The 22,707-nt window shown below is 40.9% G+C and overlaps 1 protein-coding gene across 1 annotated transcript in view; it reads right to left on the bottom strand.

Moving 5' to 3' along the window:
• The window catches only part of LOC137425858 (uncharacterized), a 156,146-nt gene that overhangs the window by 124,181 nt on the left and 9,258 nt on the right, over nucleotides 1–22,707 (bottom strand). Inside the window, exons 4-10 of the mRNA XM_078775227.1 lie at nucleotides 14,439–14,561; nucleotides 12,935–13,060; nucleotides 7,548–7,664; nucleotides 7,124–7,237; nucleotides 5,309–5,422; nucleotides 1,521–1,634; nucleotides 901–1,014 (exon numbers count right to left, since the gene is read on the bottom strand). Of these exons, the coding sequence (XP_078631353.1) occupies nucleotides 901–1,014; nucleotides 1,521–1,634; nucleotides 5,309–5,422; nucleotides 7,124–7,237; nucleotides 7,548–7,664; nucleotides 12,935–13,060; nucleotides 14,439–14,561 (822 nt within the window). The remainder of the gene's footprint in view (nucleotides 1–900; nucleotides 1,015–1,520; nucleotides 1,635–5,308; nucleotides 5,423–7,123; nucleotides 7,238–7,547; nucleotides 7,665–12,934; nucleotides 13,061–14,438; nucleotides 14,562–22,707) is intronic.

Below are 22,707 nucleotides of genomic sequence, written 5' to 3'. Positions count from 1 at the left end.
AGGCCGGAGAGGAGTCGGTAGAAGACAGAAAGATCACCAACCTGCCTGCGGTGAGTAAGTGAAAGGCCTTCGGAGTTAGCTTCATAGAGGGAGATTCCAATGATTCTGAAAGATTTGGTTTCAACAGCGTGAAGCCGAGCCAGGTGTGAGGCAGGAGCACCAGCCCAGAGGGGGGAACAGTATTCCATTGAGCTGCGGATGAAAGCCTTGTATGTGGTGAGGAGCTCAGGTGTGCCCAGAAAAGACTTCGCACGACGGAGGATGCCCAGTCGGTGACTGTCTTTGGAGGCCAGCTTGGAAATGTGGTTTTCCCAGGAAAGATCATGGCAGATAGTGAGACCCGAAAGCTTGAGCGACAGAACTTCTTGGAGAGGATTGTTGAGAAAGTAGATGGGAGGGTTGTCCCGTCTGTCTTTACGGACAGACAAAGTGAGAGTGTGATATTTGTCAGGATTGAAAGACATGTTCCACTTGTTTGACCAGACTGTGATTTTGTCCAGGTCTGCAGAGAGTGAGGAGCCTGTGGACTGCCGATCTGAGGGATGAGGAATGGAGCGACAGAGAGTAGATCAGCATAAATTAATAAATAATAACTCTCACACCTGCCCCCTTACTTACCATTGCAAAATAGATATAGTAATTGAAAAACTTCAGTTTACATTCCATAATTTTCCAAATTGTCCATTCCTGTCAATATTATTGAAGCAACACAGCTATGTTGAGGACACAATAGTTAATGGCGTTGACGAACACAATGGTGTGTGACCATCTTAGGCATCACTGTTGAGATGTACCTTGTAAAATTGTATAACTCTTCACTCATCGTGAGTTTTGTTGTAGTAATTGATGAATGGTATGAAAAAGTGGGTATTTTTACAGAAATCATGTACACACACACACCTTGTTTGCATAAGCTTCCAGTCCAGCCAGGTGCACAAATACAACGGAACTGATTGATGCCATCGAGGCAAGTTCCGCCATTGTCGCAAGGGTTTGACAAGCAGTCATCAATATCTGCAGAAGGTAAATGCACAACGTACACCATTCATAATCACCATGCCATTTCTTTCGGGAAATACAATATTTTTTTCGATATCTCGAACCAAGGATGATTCTTCAAAGTGCATGAAAAATAAAAATTAAGCTGAAGATGTTTAAACAATTAAACAGGACAGTCCAAGTTCTCACTGATTGGACAATTAAACAGGACATCCAAGTACTCACTGATTAGACAATTAAACAGGACAGTCCAAGTACTCACTGATTAGACAATTAAACAGGACAGTCCAAGTACTCACTGATTAGACAATGAAACAGGACAGTCCAAGTACTCACTGATTAGACAATTAAACAGGACAGTCCAAGTACTCACTGATTAGACAATTAAACAGGACAGTCCAGGTACTCACTGATTAGACAATTAAACAGGACAACCCAAGTACTCACTGATTAGACAATTAAACAGGACAGTCCAAGTACTCACTGATTAGACAATTAAACAGGACAGTCCAAGTACTCACTGATTTGACAATATGTTCCGCTGTATCCAGAAGCGCAGTTACAATCGAAAATGTTTATCAGATCCACGCATGTGCTGCCGTGTTGGCAGTTTATACCAACACAATCATCACGATCTGCAATGATCAACACAAAGGGTCATATGGTCAGTTGAGAAGTCAAATGGTACTTGTAAAAAGCAGATGTAGCTAGAAAAAGTACATTTTAATCCTTGTCCATGATTTAAAAAAATTAATACTTAGAAAAGGTCTAATGTTGTGCATCTGTTTCATCAATGTGCGTGCAGTTTGGAGAAGCATGTGGTCTTAGCGCTCTTCCCAAATCAAGATTTACAAGGATTTACAAGGAACTTCAATGTAGGAAGAGCTCAATAGTTCCATGAAGCCTGCACAACCTGCCAAAACCTTAGTACCCTCCTCCCCCCAACTACCTACCGCTTCCAGATACTCATCCAACTCAGCCTGGGGTTGACTTAATGGCGAAGGTGGTCTGACTTGAGATCCTACGGTCCTGAGTTCAAAACCCCTGTCATGCCGTTGAATTAACACCAGGTGGGTTGACTCAGCCTGTCATCCTTCTGATGACGGCAAAAATGAGTACCAGATGACTGGTTACAGAGAGGCATGACATCAGCGGCATCTCCTCTCCCAGAAAATGATGCAACCAGCAGCCGCAGGTTGCACACGAACCACCACTTATCCATCTCAATTTCAAACTATCTACTAACTTTATTGTCACTATCTTTGTGGAGACATCATTCTATGCATTCACAACTCTCTTAGTGAAAGACCCTGCCTTACTACTGTCCTAACTCTCCTCTTTATTCTTAAACTGGCAGCACTTGCCCTCTCAGTGCCCATTCTGCTCAAAAAATATTCTGCACTTATTTGTCTATCTATCTGTAATTCCAGTAATCTCTGTGTGTGTGTGTGTGTCTGTGTGTGTGTGTGACTGTGTGTGTGTGTGTGTTTGTCTGTGACCGCTGTTTCTCGACAACTACCGGTCCGATATACTTGAAACTTGCCAGGTATATTGCTGGGGACCCGAGGATGTGCCTTTTCAAGGTTTCATATTAATCGGAGAAGTAGTTACCGAGCTATGGCGATTTCTTTACCAAACTCCGCAAGCCGTTCGCTTTGGACCAAACCATTTCATGTAAATAGAGGGGGGGGGGGGGGGGGTTCTGTGGTCGTTGCGAATGGACCAAACCATTTCATGTAAATAGAGGGGGGGGGGGGTTCTGTTGTCGTTACTGCCACGTGGTTTCAAAGTTTTTTTTTGTTGTTGTTGTTTCCACGCATGCTTTTTTGCACGCACGTACGGGCACCCACGTACGGGCACGTCCTAGTGTCCATAATTCCATCAAACACCCCGAAACATCTTTATCAAATACCCTTGCAATCACCTCCATTCTAATGTAAAAGGTAATGTGTGTTTTAGTCACTCCTCCTAGCTTTGTCTAGCTGTGTATGGGAGCAATGTAGTTGTTCTATGCAGAATCCTCTCTATGGCAACTATATCCTTCCTCAGATGTGATGACCAAAACTGTACACAATATTACAGATGAGGCCTCACTAAATTCCTGTATCTATCTATAATGCCAGTAATCTCTGTGTGTATGTTTGTTTGTCTGTGACCGCTGTTTCTCGACAACCACGGGTCCGATATACTTTAAACTTGCCAGGTATATTGCTGGGGACCCGAGGATGTGCCTTTTCAAGGTTTCATATTAATCGGAGAAGTAGTTACCGAGCTATGTCCAAAAAACGATTCAACCAATCAGAGAGCAGCGAGCTATCACGTGTGCTGAACGTGCCGAACAGACTCTGCCTCGGACGGCACATTTGAGAGCGTATTCATTTATTTCACGTTGGCAAACTATGTTGCCGCTATGTTGGCGTTAAACTATGTTTTAAAACTAATTAAAACTAATTTGCGATTCTTTCGCTTTCCTGCGCGTTTGTGCACGCTATGGCGATTTCTTTACCAAACTCCGCAAGCCGTTCGCTTTGGACCAAACCATTTCATGTAAATAGAGGGGGGGGATTGTCACCGTACTCGCAAGCCGTTCGCTTTAGACCAAACCATTTCATGTAAATAGAGGGGGGGGATTGTCACCGTACTCGCAAGCAGTTCGCTTTGGACCAAACCATTTCATGTAAATAGAGGGGGGGGGGGGGGGGGGGGTTGTCACCGTACTCGCAAGCCGTTCGCTTTGGCTTTGCGAATGGACCAAACCATTTCATGTAAATAGAGGGGGGGGGGGGATATAATTTTAGATATATATAGTACGGGCATGCCCTAGTAGAGTTAACTCCAGCTATTTTGCTTCATATTTTATCACCCTACAAATAAAACCTAAAACCGCACGAGCTTTACCTATGGCTGCCACTAATTCTTCAACTATCCGGGATGCCTCTTTGCCGTGGTTATTAACGCCCACCCACCTCCCCCCCCCAACCACCCCCAATAAAAATTGGGGACCAAATCTTCCCCATTCTTTCCTGCTGCCCGGATTTCTCATGGCAGCGCAGTCATGGTCAGAGTGACGATCGGTCCCCATGGACCGGCCATTTCCATCTTGTCTCTGTCTTCTCTTCTCTACTCTTTCTCTTTAACTCTGTCGTGGCCCTGACTTCGTGAAGGCGGAATACACCATCCTGGATGTGAGGGATCTCTGCGTCGCTCCTGGGAGATCAGCCTGATGATCGGTGATAACATGGGCTTGTCCGAGAGAACTGCCCAGGACTATACAACAACAACATCAACAACAACCAAATCTCCAGTGCTATTTCTTGAGGGCCCCACACTTAATTAACCTTTTAGTTACCTATTATAACCTTAAAGAATGCCTTGCTGTTATGTTTAATATTTTTGCCCATGATATTTTAATATTCTCTTTTGCCTTTGCGAGTTATTTTCTTTATTAGACGCCTATGTGAGTCAGACTCTATTCCTGTCATTTTATACTTGATGAATACCTCAGCTTAGCCTTAATAACTGCTTCTCTCCCTGTTCATACACCCTGGTCTCTTTCTGCCTGCACCTCCACACCTCACTGGAAGTTACCTACTTTGCACCCTACAAATTGCACCTCCTTGATGGTTGCCCATTTATTTGATACCGATTGCCCATTGGTTAACTTTGTCCAACCAAGAGCATCTAACTCTCTTCTCATTCCCTTAAAGTATTACCTTCCTGAAATGTAACAGCGTTACCCTACTATTCCAAACTCCACGTCTCATCAGTGTAGGCACACACTAGAAAGTTTTAGGTTTAAATACCAATTGTTGTGTGACGTGAGTCAAATAATATTAATGAAGTTTCCACAATTTGTTTTATTGGTTTTACACATATTCTCATGAATTGTTCCACTCTGTTGCTGGCTTAATGGTCAATGTGGCTGCCTTGAGATCTCAGGGTTCTGAGTTAAAGCCCCTGTCATTGAAATCAAATGAACATTGTATCCTCCGGAAAAATAATAAGGAAAATGATTTTGTTAAAAGGCTGAAATTGTTGTAAAATTAAAAAAACGGTTAAACCTTCATTGCCGCAGCCAGCGAAATCCTGATCTGTCTTCATGTGCATTAACTGTGTTCATTGTGCTTTGATGGCCTTATCCTCGAAGCAGTCTATCCCAAATCACCACTCATAGAATGGTGCCAGATTATGGAGTGAAGAAAGTGTTTGAAACCATTCTTGTGACTTTTTGTTAAATAAACGTTTCAAACACATGGTAAATATCTTGTCGTTTACATCTCGAATCACATTCAAATATTAAATCACTTACTCTGATTACAGTTTTCCCCGCTCCAGCCTTCGTCACAATCACAGTAGTGGCTTCGGAGCTGATTGACACAGCTACCATTTGTACCGCACGAGATACTTGCACAATTGTCAATAACTGTGGGGTAGGGAGGAAAAAGATTCAATTCACAAGCATGAGGTGCAGTAAAACAAACTCTTCCAACAAAAGAATGGTCAAAGTTTTAGGCCTCATCAGCACAGCACAATGACGATAATTTTTTGCATTTTGATCAATAAATAGCAATGAGACAAAGTCAAAAGCAGATGACACCAATCTGTCAGGTTTCCTTGCATCGGCGACATTCAACTTTAACTTGCTATTTCATCATAATGTGAATTATCACAGTGGTTTCTGGCACTGTGAATTTCCAAGGGTCATTCAGTCCAATTTGGAAGCGAATATTGCATTTCAGATCAAATCTGGTATTTCTGAAATAAAGATATTTGGTTTTATGCCAATCAGTTAAGTGTTACTCAACACTATGAAAGCAATCATTACACCAGCAGATACAAATGCCAAAACAGAAAATTTCAACCCCTCTTGTAAAGAGGAAGGGAAACAAAAGTTTATTTCAATTTGCACACACTTTTCCTTCTGCGGATTGATGCTCGAGTCTTATTTATTCATTTCACATTTTACCTTCAAGTTGGTTAAGGTAGTTGGCTTAGGATATTTAGGGTCCTGAATTCAAGCCCCATCTGTGCCAAAATAACACCAAACATGTAGACTCAGCCTGTCATCCTTTAAAGATCAGTAAATGAGTACAGGCTTGCTGGAGGTAAGAGATCAACAACAGTTCATCAGGGAATAGCGGCGGCATGCCATCCCTACCCAAGTGCTGGAAGTCTTTGGGTTGCCTCTGACTTTGGTCGACACCAAAACTTTCAATTGCCTTCAGGCTCAAATATGCCAATGAACATGATGATTAATGTGGGTGCAATAGCCAAGTGATAAGGACATTGAACCAGCATTTTAGAGGTTGTCGATTTAAATTTTACTCAAGTCATCAAAAAACACTGTCTATATGATTCCATAAACTTTGGGTGGAATTTGTTGCCTTTTAATATTCTTGCAGCCACCCCATATAGAGAAATGCAAGAGCGAAATAAGAAACCAATTTGATTGATTGATAGAGTGATCAATAATCCAGTGTTGGGTACTTGGATGCAAAACCAGTTCCTGGAGAAATACAATCTTTCTATTTTTGAATTAAATAAACCCAGATGGCACATCAATTAAATGTCTACATGGTTTAGTAGGGATGCAAAATGCTGCCTTTAAAGCCATGCTGTTTCATTTCACAATTTACAAAACAATCTATTTCAAGTGCTTTTATAAAATTAATATAATAGCACATTAATGATAATATTGGGATATAAAAGATTGTTCTTGGATAATTTTTGAATTATTTTATATTCATGGAAAATACTTTGAAAAAACAAGGTCACGTTACGGTTCCGATTTAAATCACTTGTTTCACATATCCAAGGTACAGGTGTATTTCCCCACAAAATAAAAGATTTCTTCAATAATTTTCCTTTCATAATAATTTCATGTAAATTCATACATCTGCATCTGGGCCCATTTATCCCCTCTCATGTTTGTTTTCTTGTGACAGTTGAATGTATTAAATGACCAAGATGTATGAATCAATTCTGTAATTTTGTTCAAATTAATTGCTTGTTATAAATTTTAACTCTTGTTGTTTAAATTTTTAGTTGAGGAAAAAGGGTGTTTGGCAAAACATACAACATAAGGAGGGTTCTGGTGGGTCTGCATGCACTTGTGTGAACTCACCTTGACCACAACGCTTGCCCGTGTATCCTTCAATGCACGCGCATTCAAATGACCCATCAGTGTTTTTACAGTTTCCATTATTCTCACAAGGGCTTGACTTGCACTCATTCACATCTGGCAGGGGATAAAAACGATTTATTAAGAGACCCCGCAAGACAATACATAATGCATATTCTCAGGTAAAATCCACCTTTTAAAAACTGATGTAAACAGTTAATTTGTGATTCATTGATGTAACATGTCTTAATCATGAATTATTATGGCCTTGAAAAAAATAGAAAACAAAGATATCTCATCAATTTATTCCACAGATATAAATGACTGAAATTTGTGATTCTGACTTCTGGCAATATTCAAAATGCGATATGTATCTCGATAAAATACAGATTATTTTTATTATTATGGAAATTATAACAAATCTTACCTTCATCACAATGCTTTCCTTTCCACCCAGATGCACATTTGCATTCATAGCTGCCCAATGTGTTGCTGCACTTTCCTCCATTGTTACAGAGCGACTTGGTGTTACATTCATTGTTATCTGAATAATACAAAACATCACAATACAACTGCAGTACAATGAAAAATAACTTCAATCATTTATTTGTCATTTGATTCGTAATATTTTCACTCGACCTCTTAAAATGCGAATGATATAGCACATAAACATTGGGTCTCGAAGCAATGCACGTTGTGACCTCATCACTAAGCTCACACCTCACTGCGATGCCTGTTTTACACTGGAGAAAATGGACAAGACCAAGCTGGGCCACGTGGCATTGTCCAACTGACTCAGCCCAGAGTTTCTTTTCCTTTATGAAATATCATATTCCTGCTCATTTACTGGCAAATGAAGCAAACAAAAATTCTCTCTCCTGCTTCTTTATAAATAAATTTATAAATTACATGCTTATTGCAATTTTATATCATTTATTCTTTCTGAAATATGGTTATTTTAGTGTTGGAACGTATCCTCCTTTTTCCCACAACTCCATAAATCCTTAGTATCAGTATTCATGGGATGTTGAGGGTTTATCATAATCAATTTAATAGGTTGAAAAGCTAATCATGAATTTACTTGGAAAAAACATGTTCGTTTAATCACAAGGTTGTCTGTTTAAAAAAACCTCTGTCCAGTTTTGAAGAAGAAGTGCTCATGGTTTCTTCATGCAGTGGTACAAACAAAAACATTTGTTATTCCACCAAACCAGTAACCCTTTAGAAAGACACAGGAGTACACAAAATTATATATAATAATATTTCTCGATACAATGGAAAAATATACAAAAGTACATGGAAGGAGTACACACCACAACAACAACAACAACAACAACAACCACAGTCCCAAACACCACATCCACAGCTAATAGTCCGTGGGCCAGAGGGGCCTACCGTGCACCTCCCCTATGATCCTCCTTCTTGGGTGTCATTTTGTTTATTGGTATCTCCCCGAATGGAAAAAAGATGTCAACAAGAAAAAAAACTCATTTGGTCTATGTTTTTTAACTCCCTATTTCGATCTATGTCAAAATGATGTTTTTTCACAGATTGCCCTATTTCTTGGGGTCCGTGAATTTTGTACTTGCAACTGAGGCTCTCTTTCCGTAGAGTCCAAATTGGACTAAATTTAGACCATGTTAGCATTAACTTTATCACAATCAACAGACAAAATGTTATCGATATCGGTTTTTGTCTTCATTTATTAATGTCACATAATTTGCATATCATGGTACATGTTAGATGACATAACAGTTTAGCATATATTATGTGTTCCTCTTAATGAATGTAAGCGTTTATGGTTACATAATTCCAGTTAGATACATTACAACAATGATTAAAGCAACCAAAGCTTTAATGGCAAATAGTTTTATGTGATAGATTTCTACATCTTTTTCTTTTTACCACATTCATGAACACTATTGAGTGCAATAGTGACATGATGTCTAAGTCATCTCTTTTTGTACAAAGTGTACAAAGTAGTCTTAAATTTGAGGTAATAAATAGCACACAGGAAAAAAGACAATTGTATGTAAAATGGTCACAAAATCTAATCACACTGCGATTCAAAGTATTCAAAATATCCCTCGGGTACTCTTTGTGCGATGAACCTTACACACGGTTCCTTATGTTCAGTTTAAACGGAATAACAAACAATTACACTGTTTAACACCCAAACTTCGTAATTCTTGAATACAATAATTTGATAATGTAAACTGTTAACTACTTTTGTTTTGAATAATTGTTTTTAGTTCACAATTCTTAGTTGTACAAATATTTTATCACAAGAAACAGAGGAAATGAATCTTGAATATTACATGTATGATGCTTCAACAGAAATAATAAAAACCATCGCTTCTATTGAATATGCATACTGTTACTTATACAGGCATTATTCTGGTTAAAAGACTAGGTTACATAAACAGAAGGAGTAAAGTTGGGACGTCATACTTGATTCCTATCGTCCTGAAAAATTCGCTCTCATAAAACAAAAATAAATCTAACATCAGATTTTTGTGTGTGTTTTAACCATACTTGTAATAGTTACATGCATTTAGGGTTAACCCTAACCCTAACCCTAACCTGCCACCTACAAAAGAAGATGTATAACAACTGGTTTCTGACAGCAGGATCAAACCGTCACTTAAATCAACTATTAAAATTGGATGCAAATAAATGTTTGTTCACTTGATTACCAATTTTAAAAGTTGAAACAGAAATAAACAGAAAGAACAAAAACCATGATTAAAGTTTCTTTAAATTTCATCTTCACTATCTGTGTCATGATTTGATCCATAGCACTGATCATCATCATCTTCTGAATCGTACTCGTCATCACTTGGTTCCTCTTCCACTGATACAAGAACATCAACAAGCCTAGGTGGTAGGATATCATTAGTTGTCCACAGTGGTTCCAACCTGTCTCCATTCTTTGTCCAGCCATGACCATCTGTTGGTGCTGGAATGGCAGGGTTGAATTCATGAGCCCTCTTCCATATTGCTACCTGGTAATTCACCCTGCGGATATGTTGTTCAAGACTGTTCTTACATGGTGGGAATGAGGATAGATCAACATGAGCAGAACTACTGAGTTCCTCTGCATCTCCTTTGCACTTCTCCTTCATCATGATGAAGCGAACTTCATCAATGTCTGTGAACCGTGATTTGCTATATAGTGCACAAGTGAATTCCTCAAGTTTAGAAATTAATTCACATGAGACAGTCCAGGATTCCCCAAGGTCTGACAGAGGTTTAACAAATTTGGTAGACTGCTGCAACAGTTTGATTGGCTTGACTTTGCCAATTCCTTTGAAGGCACTTGTTGAATCACAGACTGAGAAAGCATGTAGTCCAAGTAAAGCTGAGCAGTATTCAGAGGAGGACTGCTTTGCAAAATGGGTGACATATATTAGCCTTTGCTTGTTGCCTCTTCCTGTGTCAAAAAGCACTCTGAAGTCTGGAATATGGTAGGCATAATGAAGTAATATGAAAAAGATATCACTGTCCGGGCTTTTGACTTGTACATGATCATACCCCTGCTCTTTGCCATCGTTGCAGTACAGGATCATGCGCGAGTCAGTTTCTTCCTGGTTTGACTTCAGGGATTGAATCTCAGACTGCAATGTTTGTTTCCCATTCTGAGAGGTAAGAAGGTGGGCTTCTCCTTCACGAATGAAGATCACTTTTCTTCCATGCAGCTTCTTTGCCATGTCATGCTCACTCCATACATCAAGAAGAAGTTCAATGAGCTGATTCTTGTTCTCATCATTAGTCAAGAACTGCTTCCAATCAGCCGGCCTTTTGGTATTTCCTCCTTTGATCATTCTCTTTTCCGCACACCCACGTCGTGTCCGTTCACTTGACTTTACTGAGTCGGGCTTGTACATATCAGTGCTGAAGACTACATCTGACTTAGATGACATTGTGTTGAAGATTTATCATTTAGTTTGCACAATTTCCATTTCATGACATAATTACAATTTTAACCATTTTGCCCAGATGCCATCATGACTCTTAAAACATGACACAGCCATATCATGGGAATCACCTTAATATTTCTTCATCAGTACATTAATCTGGTGCAATAATCATTATCTCATTCTGTTGTGATGTGTATAGAAAATCGCATGTGCCATGATATGCAAATTATGTGACGTCATTAATAAATGAAGACAAACAACTATGTCCATAACATTTTGTCTGTTGATTGTGATAAAGTTAATGCTAACATGGTCCAAATTTAGTCCAATTTGGACATATCTTTACGGAGAAGAAGCCTCAGTTGCAAGTACAAAATTCACGGATCCCAATAAATAGGGAAATCTGTGAAAAAACGTCATTTTGACAACGATCGAAATAGGGAGTTAAAAAACATAGACCAAGTGAGTTTTTTTTCTTGTTAACATCTTTTTTCCATTAGGGGAGATACCAATAAACAAAATGACACCCAAGAAGGAGGATCATAGGGGGGATGCACGGTAGGCCCCTCTGGCCCATGGACTATAATCAGAGTTAACCCAGAGCGACCACACCATGAGACACATGCTCATAAGGGGTGTGTTCCATTCAAACTCAGGTTGCTATCGCTTGCCAAGCCAGCTGTTCTGTATCAACTGCTTTTTAAGCCACTTGACAAGCAGTGAATGTGATCAAGAGAGGTGCTTGGCAAGCGGTAAGCGAGCTGTTTGCTAACGGAACACACCCAAAAATGGTCGCCATATGAATATGAATGAATGAATGATCGTTTTAAGGCCATTTTCCCCGCTAGAGCAGGGGTTAGCCTTGCGGGCCCCGTGACAATCATGGTTCCCTGTTTGAGGCAATGTTTTTTTTTTATGGCCGGATGCCCTTCCTGACGCCAACCCTTGGTCACGCTCTTACGATGTGCAGGGATACGGTGTACCTATTCTAAATCGGGGTACACACTGTGATCATTCATCCCAGCAAGCTGGTACTCAATTTGCTGACCTCGGAAGGATGACAGGCTGAGTCAACTCCCCTGGCGTTAATTCAGCGATCGACCGGGATTCGAACCCAGGATCCTAGGGTCCCAAGCCGGCACCCTAACCGCTAAGCCAACACCAGGCTCGGATTCAAAACGATTGGTGGCTATTTCTTCAATCACACTGTCACAGAGGACATTATTGACATGTGCAGTTCATACTTTTATTGTCACTTCTACTTTCATTCTAATTATTTAAAATTTACAAACATGCAGAACCCGCTCCAGCCACCTCACCCCCCAAAATGCACAGTGGTAGATCCATAGATACGTTTGGCTGGGGAGGGGCTCCCCCTTCTGACTCAGCATTTATTTGTCTTCCTTTTCCTAGCCATGTAGTACTGTCTATAGCTGCTGCTCACACAATCAATTCATTTGGAGAAGTTGTCGTCACAAGATGATCAAACAAAACTAAAAATAACGGCCCAGACAGCATTTGTCCGAGTACCACGTTAGCATTGTTTACATCAGAGGCCGCCATATTGATGGTGCTTCACACTTTGTTCCGATGGACTTGAAGTGCTTGCAGAGAGTGCTTGAATTAAGAGAGCCCTTTCCTAACAGAGAGAGCCCTTTCCTAACAGAGAGAGCCCTTTTGGTGAGCAGTAAGCAAGCCCCTTCCTAACAGAACATGTCAAAGACAACGCACATTTCTACCGCACACACTTGCAAAATACTGAAATTATTCAATAGCATGTGACAAAAATATAAAAAATATCCGATTTGCCAACCAAACCGGGTTTGACTGGAGTTGGGGAACTCGTTTCGGTTACAGCACCATGCTGAAGTTTATGAATAAATTGCGTACTTACCACGGCATGTTTTTTTGTCTCGTGGGTCCAAAGAATAACCCCTTCGACAGCTGCATTCATACGTTCCAAAAATGTTTGTACAAAAATGGTGGCAGTTATGTTTGGAGTTTTTGCATTCATCAAAATCTGTGTACGACAAAAAAAAACAACAAAAAAAAAACAATTCCAGATACATTCAAAGTACACCGCCCACATGCCAAATAAATAAATATCCTCCAGCGCAGCAGGGCGCCTTTCGGCGTCAAAAAGTCAACATAGGCCAAATTTCTAAAATGCTCAATTTTCCTAAGATTGACTTGAAATTTTAAGAGGATTTGAATATCTGGTCACTGAATTCAACCACCAAGTATTTTTGAGGTCAACCTCAGCCAAAAGGTCAACATAGGCCAAATTTCGAAAATCCTAAATTTTCATCTGATTGACTTGAAATTTTAAGAGGATTTGAATATCTGGTCACTGAATTCAACCACCATGTATTTTTGAGGTCAACCTTGGCCAAAAGGTCAACATCGGACAAGTTTCTAAAATCCTCAATTTTCATCCGATTGATTTGAAATTTGAAGAGGATTTGAATATCTGGTCACTGAATTCAACCACAAACTACTTTTGAGGTCAACATTGGCCAAAAGGTCAACATAGGCCAAATTTCTAAAATCCACAATTTTCATCTGATTGACTTGAAATTTTAAGAAGATTTGCACATCTGGTCACTAAATTCAACCCCCAACTATTTTTGAGGTCATCACATGCCAACAACGTATTTTAGGGATTTCGCAAGTATGATGCTATGCACAACATATTTCTTGTTTGTTTGTCTGTGTGTCTGTGAATAAGATATCTAAAAAAGTTGTGGACGGATTCAATCGAAATTTGGCAGAGAGGTAGTGTATTTGACAAGGGAGAAATGATTAGATTTTGGTGAAGATCCGGATTGGGATCCAGCTAGTAGAATTTTTTTCAGTGATTCTTCACCATTGGAGGATTGGGCCAAAAACGAGATACAGCAGGATATCTATAAAACGATATATAACGACATATAACATTGTGCAGGGCTTGATGGGCCTTATGCTCACCTCCTCTCTCCCCATCTTGTCAACCGCTCCCCTTATTTTGTGTTTTATGTGTCGGTTTGACTTTTTGTGTGATTAATGTTCGCTCTTTCACGAGCCTCGATCTTCTATACAGAAAAAAAATATATATATATTTATCATGGCAGTAACATATATTTCATTGATAAATCTATTTTCTATTTTGGTTGCCAATGCCGACTTCAAAAAGGCTTCAAAGTATTCTGTTGTATTTTTTAAAGGGACACTGAATCATATCCAAAGACAACTTCAACAAAAAGCACGAAGTAAAGATGCAGTATAGAAATTAATGATACATTGAATGCAAATTGAGATTTCACGACATGTGATGCAGATTTCACGAAACCAGTCGTTCAAATTTCAAATGTTGAAGTCATGATTACATCACACATGATGTCACAATATTATTTTCTTACCAACACAGTTGTGTTGCATGTCATCGAGTAGTTGAAAGCCAGGATTGCAGTCACAAGTCCAGCCATTGTTTTTAAAAATACATCTTCCATTTGTGCATGGCAGATTAAGACAAGGTAAAGGGTCTGCAGGGAAAAAAAATATGGGAGAAAGGAATTGTAGGAAAAGGGTGAGGGTTGAAGAGGGGTGGAGGAGTGGGGGGGCGGTAGAGGAGAGGGTAGGAATGGAGGTGTGGGGAAGGTGGTGGAGGAGAGGAGAGGCATTATGAATGATCACTCGAATATGGCCATTGTAATAGACAAAAGCACAAAGACTTTTTTCGATTGTACATTGCTGATCTTTTATACAAATTACATAAAATTGGATATTTATAGTCACAATGAAGATTTGTTGATGAAAAAGGAAACAAGAATAACTTGGTAAAAGCTAAATATCTCAAACTGATAAAAAATAAGTGTGATAAATCGACAACAGTGAAATAATTATTTGTGATAAGATCCTTTTAAGGTGAAATGCAATTCGAGCCTTGGCATTCAAGTGATAACACCACACATTCAGATGAGTATTACCAGTAGTCGTTGTGAACAGATATGTGGTGGTGGATATGCCAGTAGTTGGCGCAACTGAAATGGAGGTGGATTGAGGTTATGTTTTCACCCCTGTCTGTCTGTTTATCTGTCCGTTTGTGAACAAGATATCTCAAAAAGTTGTGAACAAATTCGGACGAAATTTGGCAGAGATGTAGCGTTTGTGACACGGACGAAATGATTAGATTTTGGTGAAGATCCGGATTCGGATTCGGCTACTATAATGTTTTAAGTGATTCTTCACCATTGGGAGATAGGGCCAAAAACGATACACAGCAGGATATCTTTAAAAGTTGTGGACGATTGGGCCGAAACTTGGTGGACCGGTTAGGTGTCTGACAAGGACGATTCGATTCGATTTTAGTGAAGATCTGAATATGGATTCGGATATGAGAATTATTTGATTTTTAAAGTGATTCTTCACCATTTTTTTTTTTTTTTTTTTTTTTGTATACGGAATCGAGGCTCGTGAAAGAGCTAACATTTATTTCACTAACAAAACAACCAGACAAACAAAATATACAAAAAGAGGTAGCGGAAGACAAGATGGGGAGAGAAGGGGAAGCACACAACCACAACATTGGGAGATAGAGCCAAAAACGATGCATAGCAGGATATCTTAAAATGTTGTGGACGATTTGGCCGAAACTTGGACCGGTTAGGTGTCTGACAAGGACGATTCGATTTGATTTTAGTGAAGATCTGCATATGGATTCGGATATGACAATTATTTGATTTTTTAAGTGATTCTTCACCATTGGGATCTCGAGCTAAAACCAACACATAGCAGGATATCTCAAAAAGTAATGGATGGATTTGGACGAACCTTGTTGGACAGATTGTGTCTGACAAGGAAGAATCGATTCAATTTTGGTGAAGTCCGGATCCGGATCCAGCTTGTAAAATATTTTAAGTGATTCTTCACCACTGAGTGACATGGCCAAAAATGATATAAAGCAGGATATCTGAAAACGTTGTGGATGGATTTCGACGAAACTTGTTGGACAGGTTGTGTTTGTGAAAAGGACTAATCGTTTCTATTTTATTGAAGATCTGAATATGGATTCGACTACAATAATTATTTAATTTTTAAGCGATTCTTCACCATTGAGAGATCGGGTGAAAAGCGATATATAACATGATAGTTAAAAAAAGTTATGGACGAGTTATGAATAAACTTGGTGAACGAGTTGGTTAGGTGACAAGAACAAGCTGGTTAGATTTTGGGTCAGGTACGAATCCAGATCCGGCCTATCAGTGGGATCCAAAACGTAAACTGTTCACCAGGTGGAGATATGCTAAGTGCCGTTCTAGTCCAATGATAAACCATTTAAATTACATCTTAGAGAATATAGGGTCTTCAAACATCCGGGGCCTTCGCTCAAACCTGATTGATCTCACCATTCAGGTTGCTTCTGACAATCCAGACTTGATCTGCTCAACAGAAACTTTCCTCCTTCAAGATGTCTCTGATTCCTTAATATCTCTTCCTGGTTACTCCCTCCTCCGGTATGATAGACCTGAGCCTCGTCCTGGTGGTGGGGTTGCTATATTTATCAAAAACTCTCTTCCTCACTCTCCTTGCACTGTCCGCTCTCCACCCCACCCCCAGGAGTACCTCTGGCAACAGCTTCCTCTCCGCTCCCACCTTTTGTTCATACTGTATGTGTTCTGTACCGTCCTCCAAACAGTGATGACGCCATTTACATTTCGCTGTCTGACAACATGGACCAACTTCTATCAACTCATCCCAACTCTCTCTTCCTCATATGTGGCGACTTCAACTGTCATCATGCCAGCTGGCTGGGTGTGGGTTCCTCTCTCACCAGCCATGGCACCTCAGCAAATGACTTCTGCGACCCTTTGGGACTGACACAATCTGTCAATTTCCCGACCCGGATCTCAGTTCATGGAGTATCTTCTCTTCTAGACGTGGTTATGACAAACGTCCCTGCAAATGTCTGCTGCTCATCTTCTGCTCCAATCGGTTCTTCTGATCATGTGCTTGTTAAAGTGGACATCACTCTGGCCATTCTCAGAGAGCCTCCTCAGCGCCGACGAGTCTGGCATTTCACTCAGGCTGACTGGCACGGTCTGCAAGCAGCCATCAATCATCTGGACTGGTCTCTCATCTCTACTGCCTCTGACATCAATTCTTCCTGGGAATTCTTCCAAAGCAAACTGCTCTCTCTCTCTCTCATGCACAGATTTATCCCATCTCGTCTTCAGTTGTCTTACCCTTCCTCCCGTCCATGGTACACTGAGTCTTGTGGTGAGGCAGTTGCCCTGAAATAACTTCCCTTTGCCTCTTGAAAGGCAAATCCAGCTGAAGGCAATCTCAGTTCCTTCCACCAAGCTCGGAACAAGTGTGTGTCTACCCTCAGGAGTGCCTGGAAGCACTATCTCTCCACACTCAAGAATGAACTCACAAACCTGTCTCCTTCCCCCAAATCCTTGTGGCGTCTGGTCAAATCCGTTTCTGGTGATTGTTCCCCCGTCCATCCCCTCCTTTACCTCAAATAGCTACACAGTTGACACTGCACGTGACAAAGCCGAATGCCTCAACTCTGTGTTTGCCTCAAAATCTTGTGGCCCAAACCCATCTCTCTCTGTTCCCACCTTACCCATTCGAACCCAACTGCTCCTGGACTCTGTGTCCTTCTGTCCTGACAAGGTGGAGAAGCTTTTGTGAAACCTCGACTGATTCTGCAACTGGACCAGACGGCATCAGCCCACGGGTCCTAAAATCCTGCTCTGCCACTCTATCTCACCCTCTCTATGTTCTTTTCACCCTCTCTTTTGCTCAAGGACATCTGCCAGCATCTTGGAAATCAACAAACATTACCGCTTTACACAAAAAATGTGCAAAAACAGATCCTTGCAACTACAGACCAATCAGCCTGCTCCCAATTATCGGCAAAGTCATGGAATCCATCATTGCTTCGGTTATCAAATCCTTCCTCGTCTCCAATGGCCTGATTTCCGATCATCAATTTGAATTCAGACCAGGTCATTCTACTCTGGACATGTTGCTTCTGCTGTCCCAACAATGGATGGAGGTCCTCAATGCCAAACAGGAAATCAGAGCTGTCTCCCTTGACGTATCACGTGCCTTCGATACGGTCTGGCACCCAGCTCTGCTCACCAAACTTTCCTCCTATGGAATCCATGGAAATCTCCTCGCATGGCTTGCGGACTTCCTTTCTGGTCGAAGTCAACGTGTGGCTCTGAATGGATTTCTCTCATCTCCACTTCCTGTTCTGGCTGGAGTTCCCCCAAGGTCGTGTTCTCGGCCCTATGCTATTTCTGGTCTTCATCAATGATCTCTCTGACTCTCTAGAAAATCCTCTCTATCTCTTTGCTGATGACTCCACTCTCCTCATCCCTCAGAATGGCAGTCTGCAGCCTCCTCACTCTCTGCAGACATGGACAAAATCACAGACTGGTCAAACAAGTGGAACATGTCTTTCAATCCTGACAAATCTCACACTCTTACTATGTCTCTCTGAAAAGACCGACTGGAAAACCCTCCCATCCACTTTCTCAACAATCCTCTCCAAGAAGTTCTGTCGCTCAAGCTTTTGGGTCTCACTATCTGCCATGATCTTTCTTGGGAAAACCACATTTCCAAGCTGGCCTCCAAAGCCATTCGCCGACTGGGCATCCTCCGTCGTGTGAAGTCCTTCCTTGGCACACCTGAGCTCCTCACCACATACAAGGCTTTCATCCGCAGCTCAATGGAATACTGTTCCCCCTTCTGGGCCGGTGCTCTTGCCTCACACCTAGCTCGGCTTCACGCTGTTGAAACCAAAGCTTTCAGAATAATTGGAATCTCCTGCGATGAAGCTAACTCCGAGGGCCTTTCACTCACTCACCACAGGCAGGTTGGTGGTCTTTCTGTCTTGTACCGACTCCTCTCCGGCCTTGCTCCACCAGCTCGCTCTGTGCTCGGTCCCCCAAATATTCCTACAGATCGCACAAGATCTGCCAGCAACCCTCTTATGGGCGAACTGCCAAAATCTAGGCGCTATAGAAGACCTCTATATTTGATAGGGTCGGCGAGTTATCGCAGGCAGTCAAATTCAAACTTGTCCCTGACCCATGTGGATTATAGATAAAATATGTAATGCATATTTATAATACAATTTATAAATATTAGTTAAATTGTACTTCAATGTGAATCTTGTTCTTAAAGCATGCAAGAAAATGTGCAAAGAACCTGGACAAGCAGCCAACCATCTGTGAAATGATGCAGTGACCTCCAAGGATGTGAACGCGGAGTTGGAATGTACTCCTCCATTAGAGGGACTCGGGGAGGGACCTTATCAGTTCTTTGTGTCCTCCGTAATGATAAACATATGGAGTTTGGTGCCGGAAAGGCTGGCTTTAAGTGACCTCGAAATTCCAACTGAACAAGATCAAAGCAGCTGAGATCTATTTAACAGGACTCTCCGAGGCTGCGAGAGAGAATTCTCCCCATGGAACAACGCGTTGTATTTTTGTCTGTAAAGCATAACTGTATTTTAGTGTAAAATACTCTCCGCAAGATTTGTAATAAATCTCGATTTAAACTGAGTGAGTCTCGTGGAGTCTGATTGAGTTTTGCCAAGAAAGGTGTCCAAAAGAAGCCACAACAGCACTCTGCTTACCTTCACTCTTTCATTCCCCTTTTCTCCCGCCTCTGGAAAAAAACTCCCCCACTCCCTTCAATCCCACTCCTCCCTCCAGGTCTTTAAAACAGCTGTTCACCACCATCTCTTATCTTCCCCCATCCAAAACCTTGACCTTTTCTACCCCCGCTAATTATCACTCCAGTTACAGTTTTTTGAGATTCGAACTTTTTTCCTGGAAGTCCTTGCAGTGTCCATGTGTTTTATACCTCTCCCCCCTCCCCCCAGGCCCTCTCCCTCCCACAGTTCTCTCGATGTCCTTGCTCTCAAATGTTGTGTTTGTGTCCTTCCCCCTCTCTCCCCATCTTGTCTACCGCTCCCCTTATTTTGTGTTTTGTGTGTCGGTTTGACTTTTTGTGTCATTAATGTTATCTCTTTCACGAGCCTCGATCTTGTATACCAAAAAAAAAAAAAAAAAAAAAAACATTCGATATTATGTCAGCTTCTTTATTTTATAGAGCTGCATTTACTGCAGGTATATCTTTTGAGAGAAGCTAAATGCAGTCAATACACCTTCAATGTCAGTGGGTTTAAGGTGTGATTTACATTCTACAGCATGAGCAGCAGTTATTGCGATAATTAATCTCCATTATCGTTATTGCGATAGCAAATCTGAAGCACGATAATCGTCCCATTGCGAAAATCGCCAGCACCAATATGTATGTTCTTATTGCTGTGGATCAGATTTCATTCAAATCAAGTTTTGCTTTTGAATGTAGTGTATATTTGATTGCAGTGATAGATCAATGATGTGAATTTCTTTGTGAAATTACAAACTGGTAGATATCGCTCCTATGAATTACAGATAAAATGTTTTCATGTCAGAGATGTTTTGCCACAACAGGTGGATTAATTTAAATAACATCTGTAAATCTACCTGCTGACTGCAAATCTGAAGTCGCACAAAGTAATGTATGAGTATGTATGATGATACAGTATAAGTATGATGATATGATGGTATTGTGGCGGTTACCTTATGTGCAGGTAACCGCATGTGGCGGTTACCTTATGTGATTACCTTATTTGGGCATAATACACGTGCACGGGCCTGTTGGACTTGTGGTTGTGCGGACGTGACGCACGCGCGGTTGCCGGAGCCACGCCCTCCGAAGAGGGCTTTTGGCTTTATATAAGCATGCCGACTTCCGTTCGAGTTTAGTGTGCTGGTGCTGGATCTTTCTGTTACAATAAACCATCTTCGAACCCTACGAATGGCCTCGTTCTCTCGCCTTCCGCGACTCCTAAAGTATAATGAATGAGTTGAGATAACTTCTGGAGTTGTGATGCTTGCTTTTGTGGACGTTGATTTTATTGTAGTTTCTTGTGTAGATAGCTCAGGTGAGGAACTTTCAGCAAGAGTTGATTCAAGTGCCATGGTTTTGTAGGGTGTTGTTAATATGGTAACTTCAGGTGTACTGCTGGTTGTTTTTGGTGTGGTCCTGGTTCCCTTTGGTGTTGAGCTTTCTTCAAATAGTGTTGTGGCTGTTACTACTGTTGTTGGTGGGATTACTGTGTAAAACATTGTGAATATAATTCAAAAATAGGAAACCAAACAATGTGTGAAAAAAACTTTGCATTGCAGCGAAACTAAGAACTGTTTCACTATTATTGTGTTTTAACATCCGTTCTCAATGAGTGAAGTATATTATCATACAAGTACATGATGGAGGTTTGTAATTATGTCAGTATGCATAATAAATAGCACCGCAAAGCAGGCTTAACCCCTCAGCCCATGCATGGTGGAAACCAATTTCAAGATGTCTGCCCTGGCGGCCATATTGAAAATCACAGCGCGCCCATTTTCGAAAGGAACCTTCCTCTACTCAACCCCAACACACACTGCAAAAAATGGATTTAATCGGACAAGCCGTTCTGCTTGAAATTGAAGGAAACCAATTTCAATATGGCTGCCCTGGCGGCCATATTGAAAATCGCAGCGCGCCCATTTTCGAAAGGAACCTTCCGCTACTCAACCCCAACACACACTGCAAAAATGGATTTTATCGGACAAGCCGTTCTGCTCGAAATTGACGTAAACCAAATGTTGACGGATGCCCGGATGGCTGCCGTGGCGGCCATATTGAAAATCGCAGCGCGCCCATTTTCGAAAGGAACCTTCCTCTACTCAATCCCAACACACACTGCAAAAAAGGATTTAATCGGACAGGCCGTTATCCTTGAAATTGACGGAAACCAAAAGTTGACGGACGCCCGGGTGACAACAATACCCCTTAGCCCAATTTGGACTGAGGGGTGAAATAGGAAGATGTGGTTGTATTTGTTTAAATTAACATATAATCTCCAGTTTGAAAGAATAAGAAGTCATTGAAATAATTAACCTGCTGGAGTTGTGAAGCTTGTCCATGTTGTTTCTGAAGGTGATGTCACAAGAGGTGTCAATTCAACAGTGGTTGAATCTGGAGCTGTTGCTGTTTCAGTTGTTATTGTTGTTGCTGTGCATGAAATAATGATGTTAAATGTTCTATTTACAAATTCACTACAATAATATGTTCAATTATTTCATGGACATGTCTCGATCTACCATTTCTTAATTTTATAATCCTTCCGGAAAAAGTCAATTGTGATATCTTAATCCAGTTAATTTGAAGGATTCATGGATTGTTTCAAGATATTGAATTTTCGTTCCTCCACCGACAAAGTCGCTGGACCCATTATGTTTTCAGGTTGACTGTCCATCTGTCCATCCCTCTGTCTGTCTGTCTGTCTGTCTGTCCGTCTGTCCATCCGTCTGTCCATCCACGATAGGTTTTCGTTCCCGCAATAACTTAAAAACGGCTGAAGAGAGCTTAGTCAAACTTGGGGCAAGTATGTATAATGAGGAAAAGACGAACTGATTAGATTTTTGGGTCATGAGGTCAAAGGCCAAAGTTCAGAGGTCATGGGAGGTAAAAAAATAATCCTGTTACCGCGATAACTTGTGAACCAGTGATTGGATTCTGACCAATTTTGGTGCGAGTAGGTGTTATAATGCAAAGATTAACATGTTTGATTTT

The sequence above is a fragment of the Myxine glutinosa genome, chromosome 4 (genome assembly GCF_964187855.1).
Source record: "Myxine glutinosa chromosome 4, kmMyxGlut1.1, whole genome shotgun sequence".
NCBI classification, from domain to species: Eukaryota; Metazoa; Chordata; class Myxini; order Myxiniformes; family Myxinidae; genus Myxine; species Myxine glutinosa.
The sequence above is the reverse complement of the archived record's forward strand: the minus strand, read 5'-3'. Positions and strand labels throughout refer to the sequence as shown.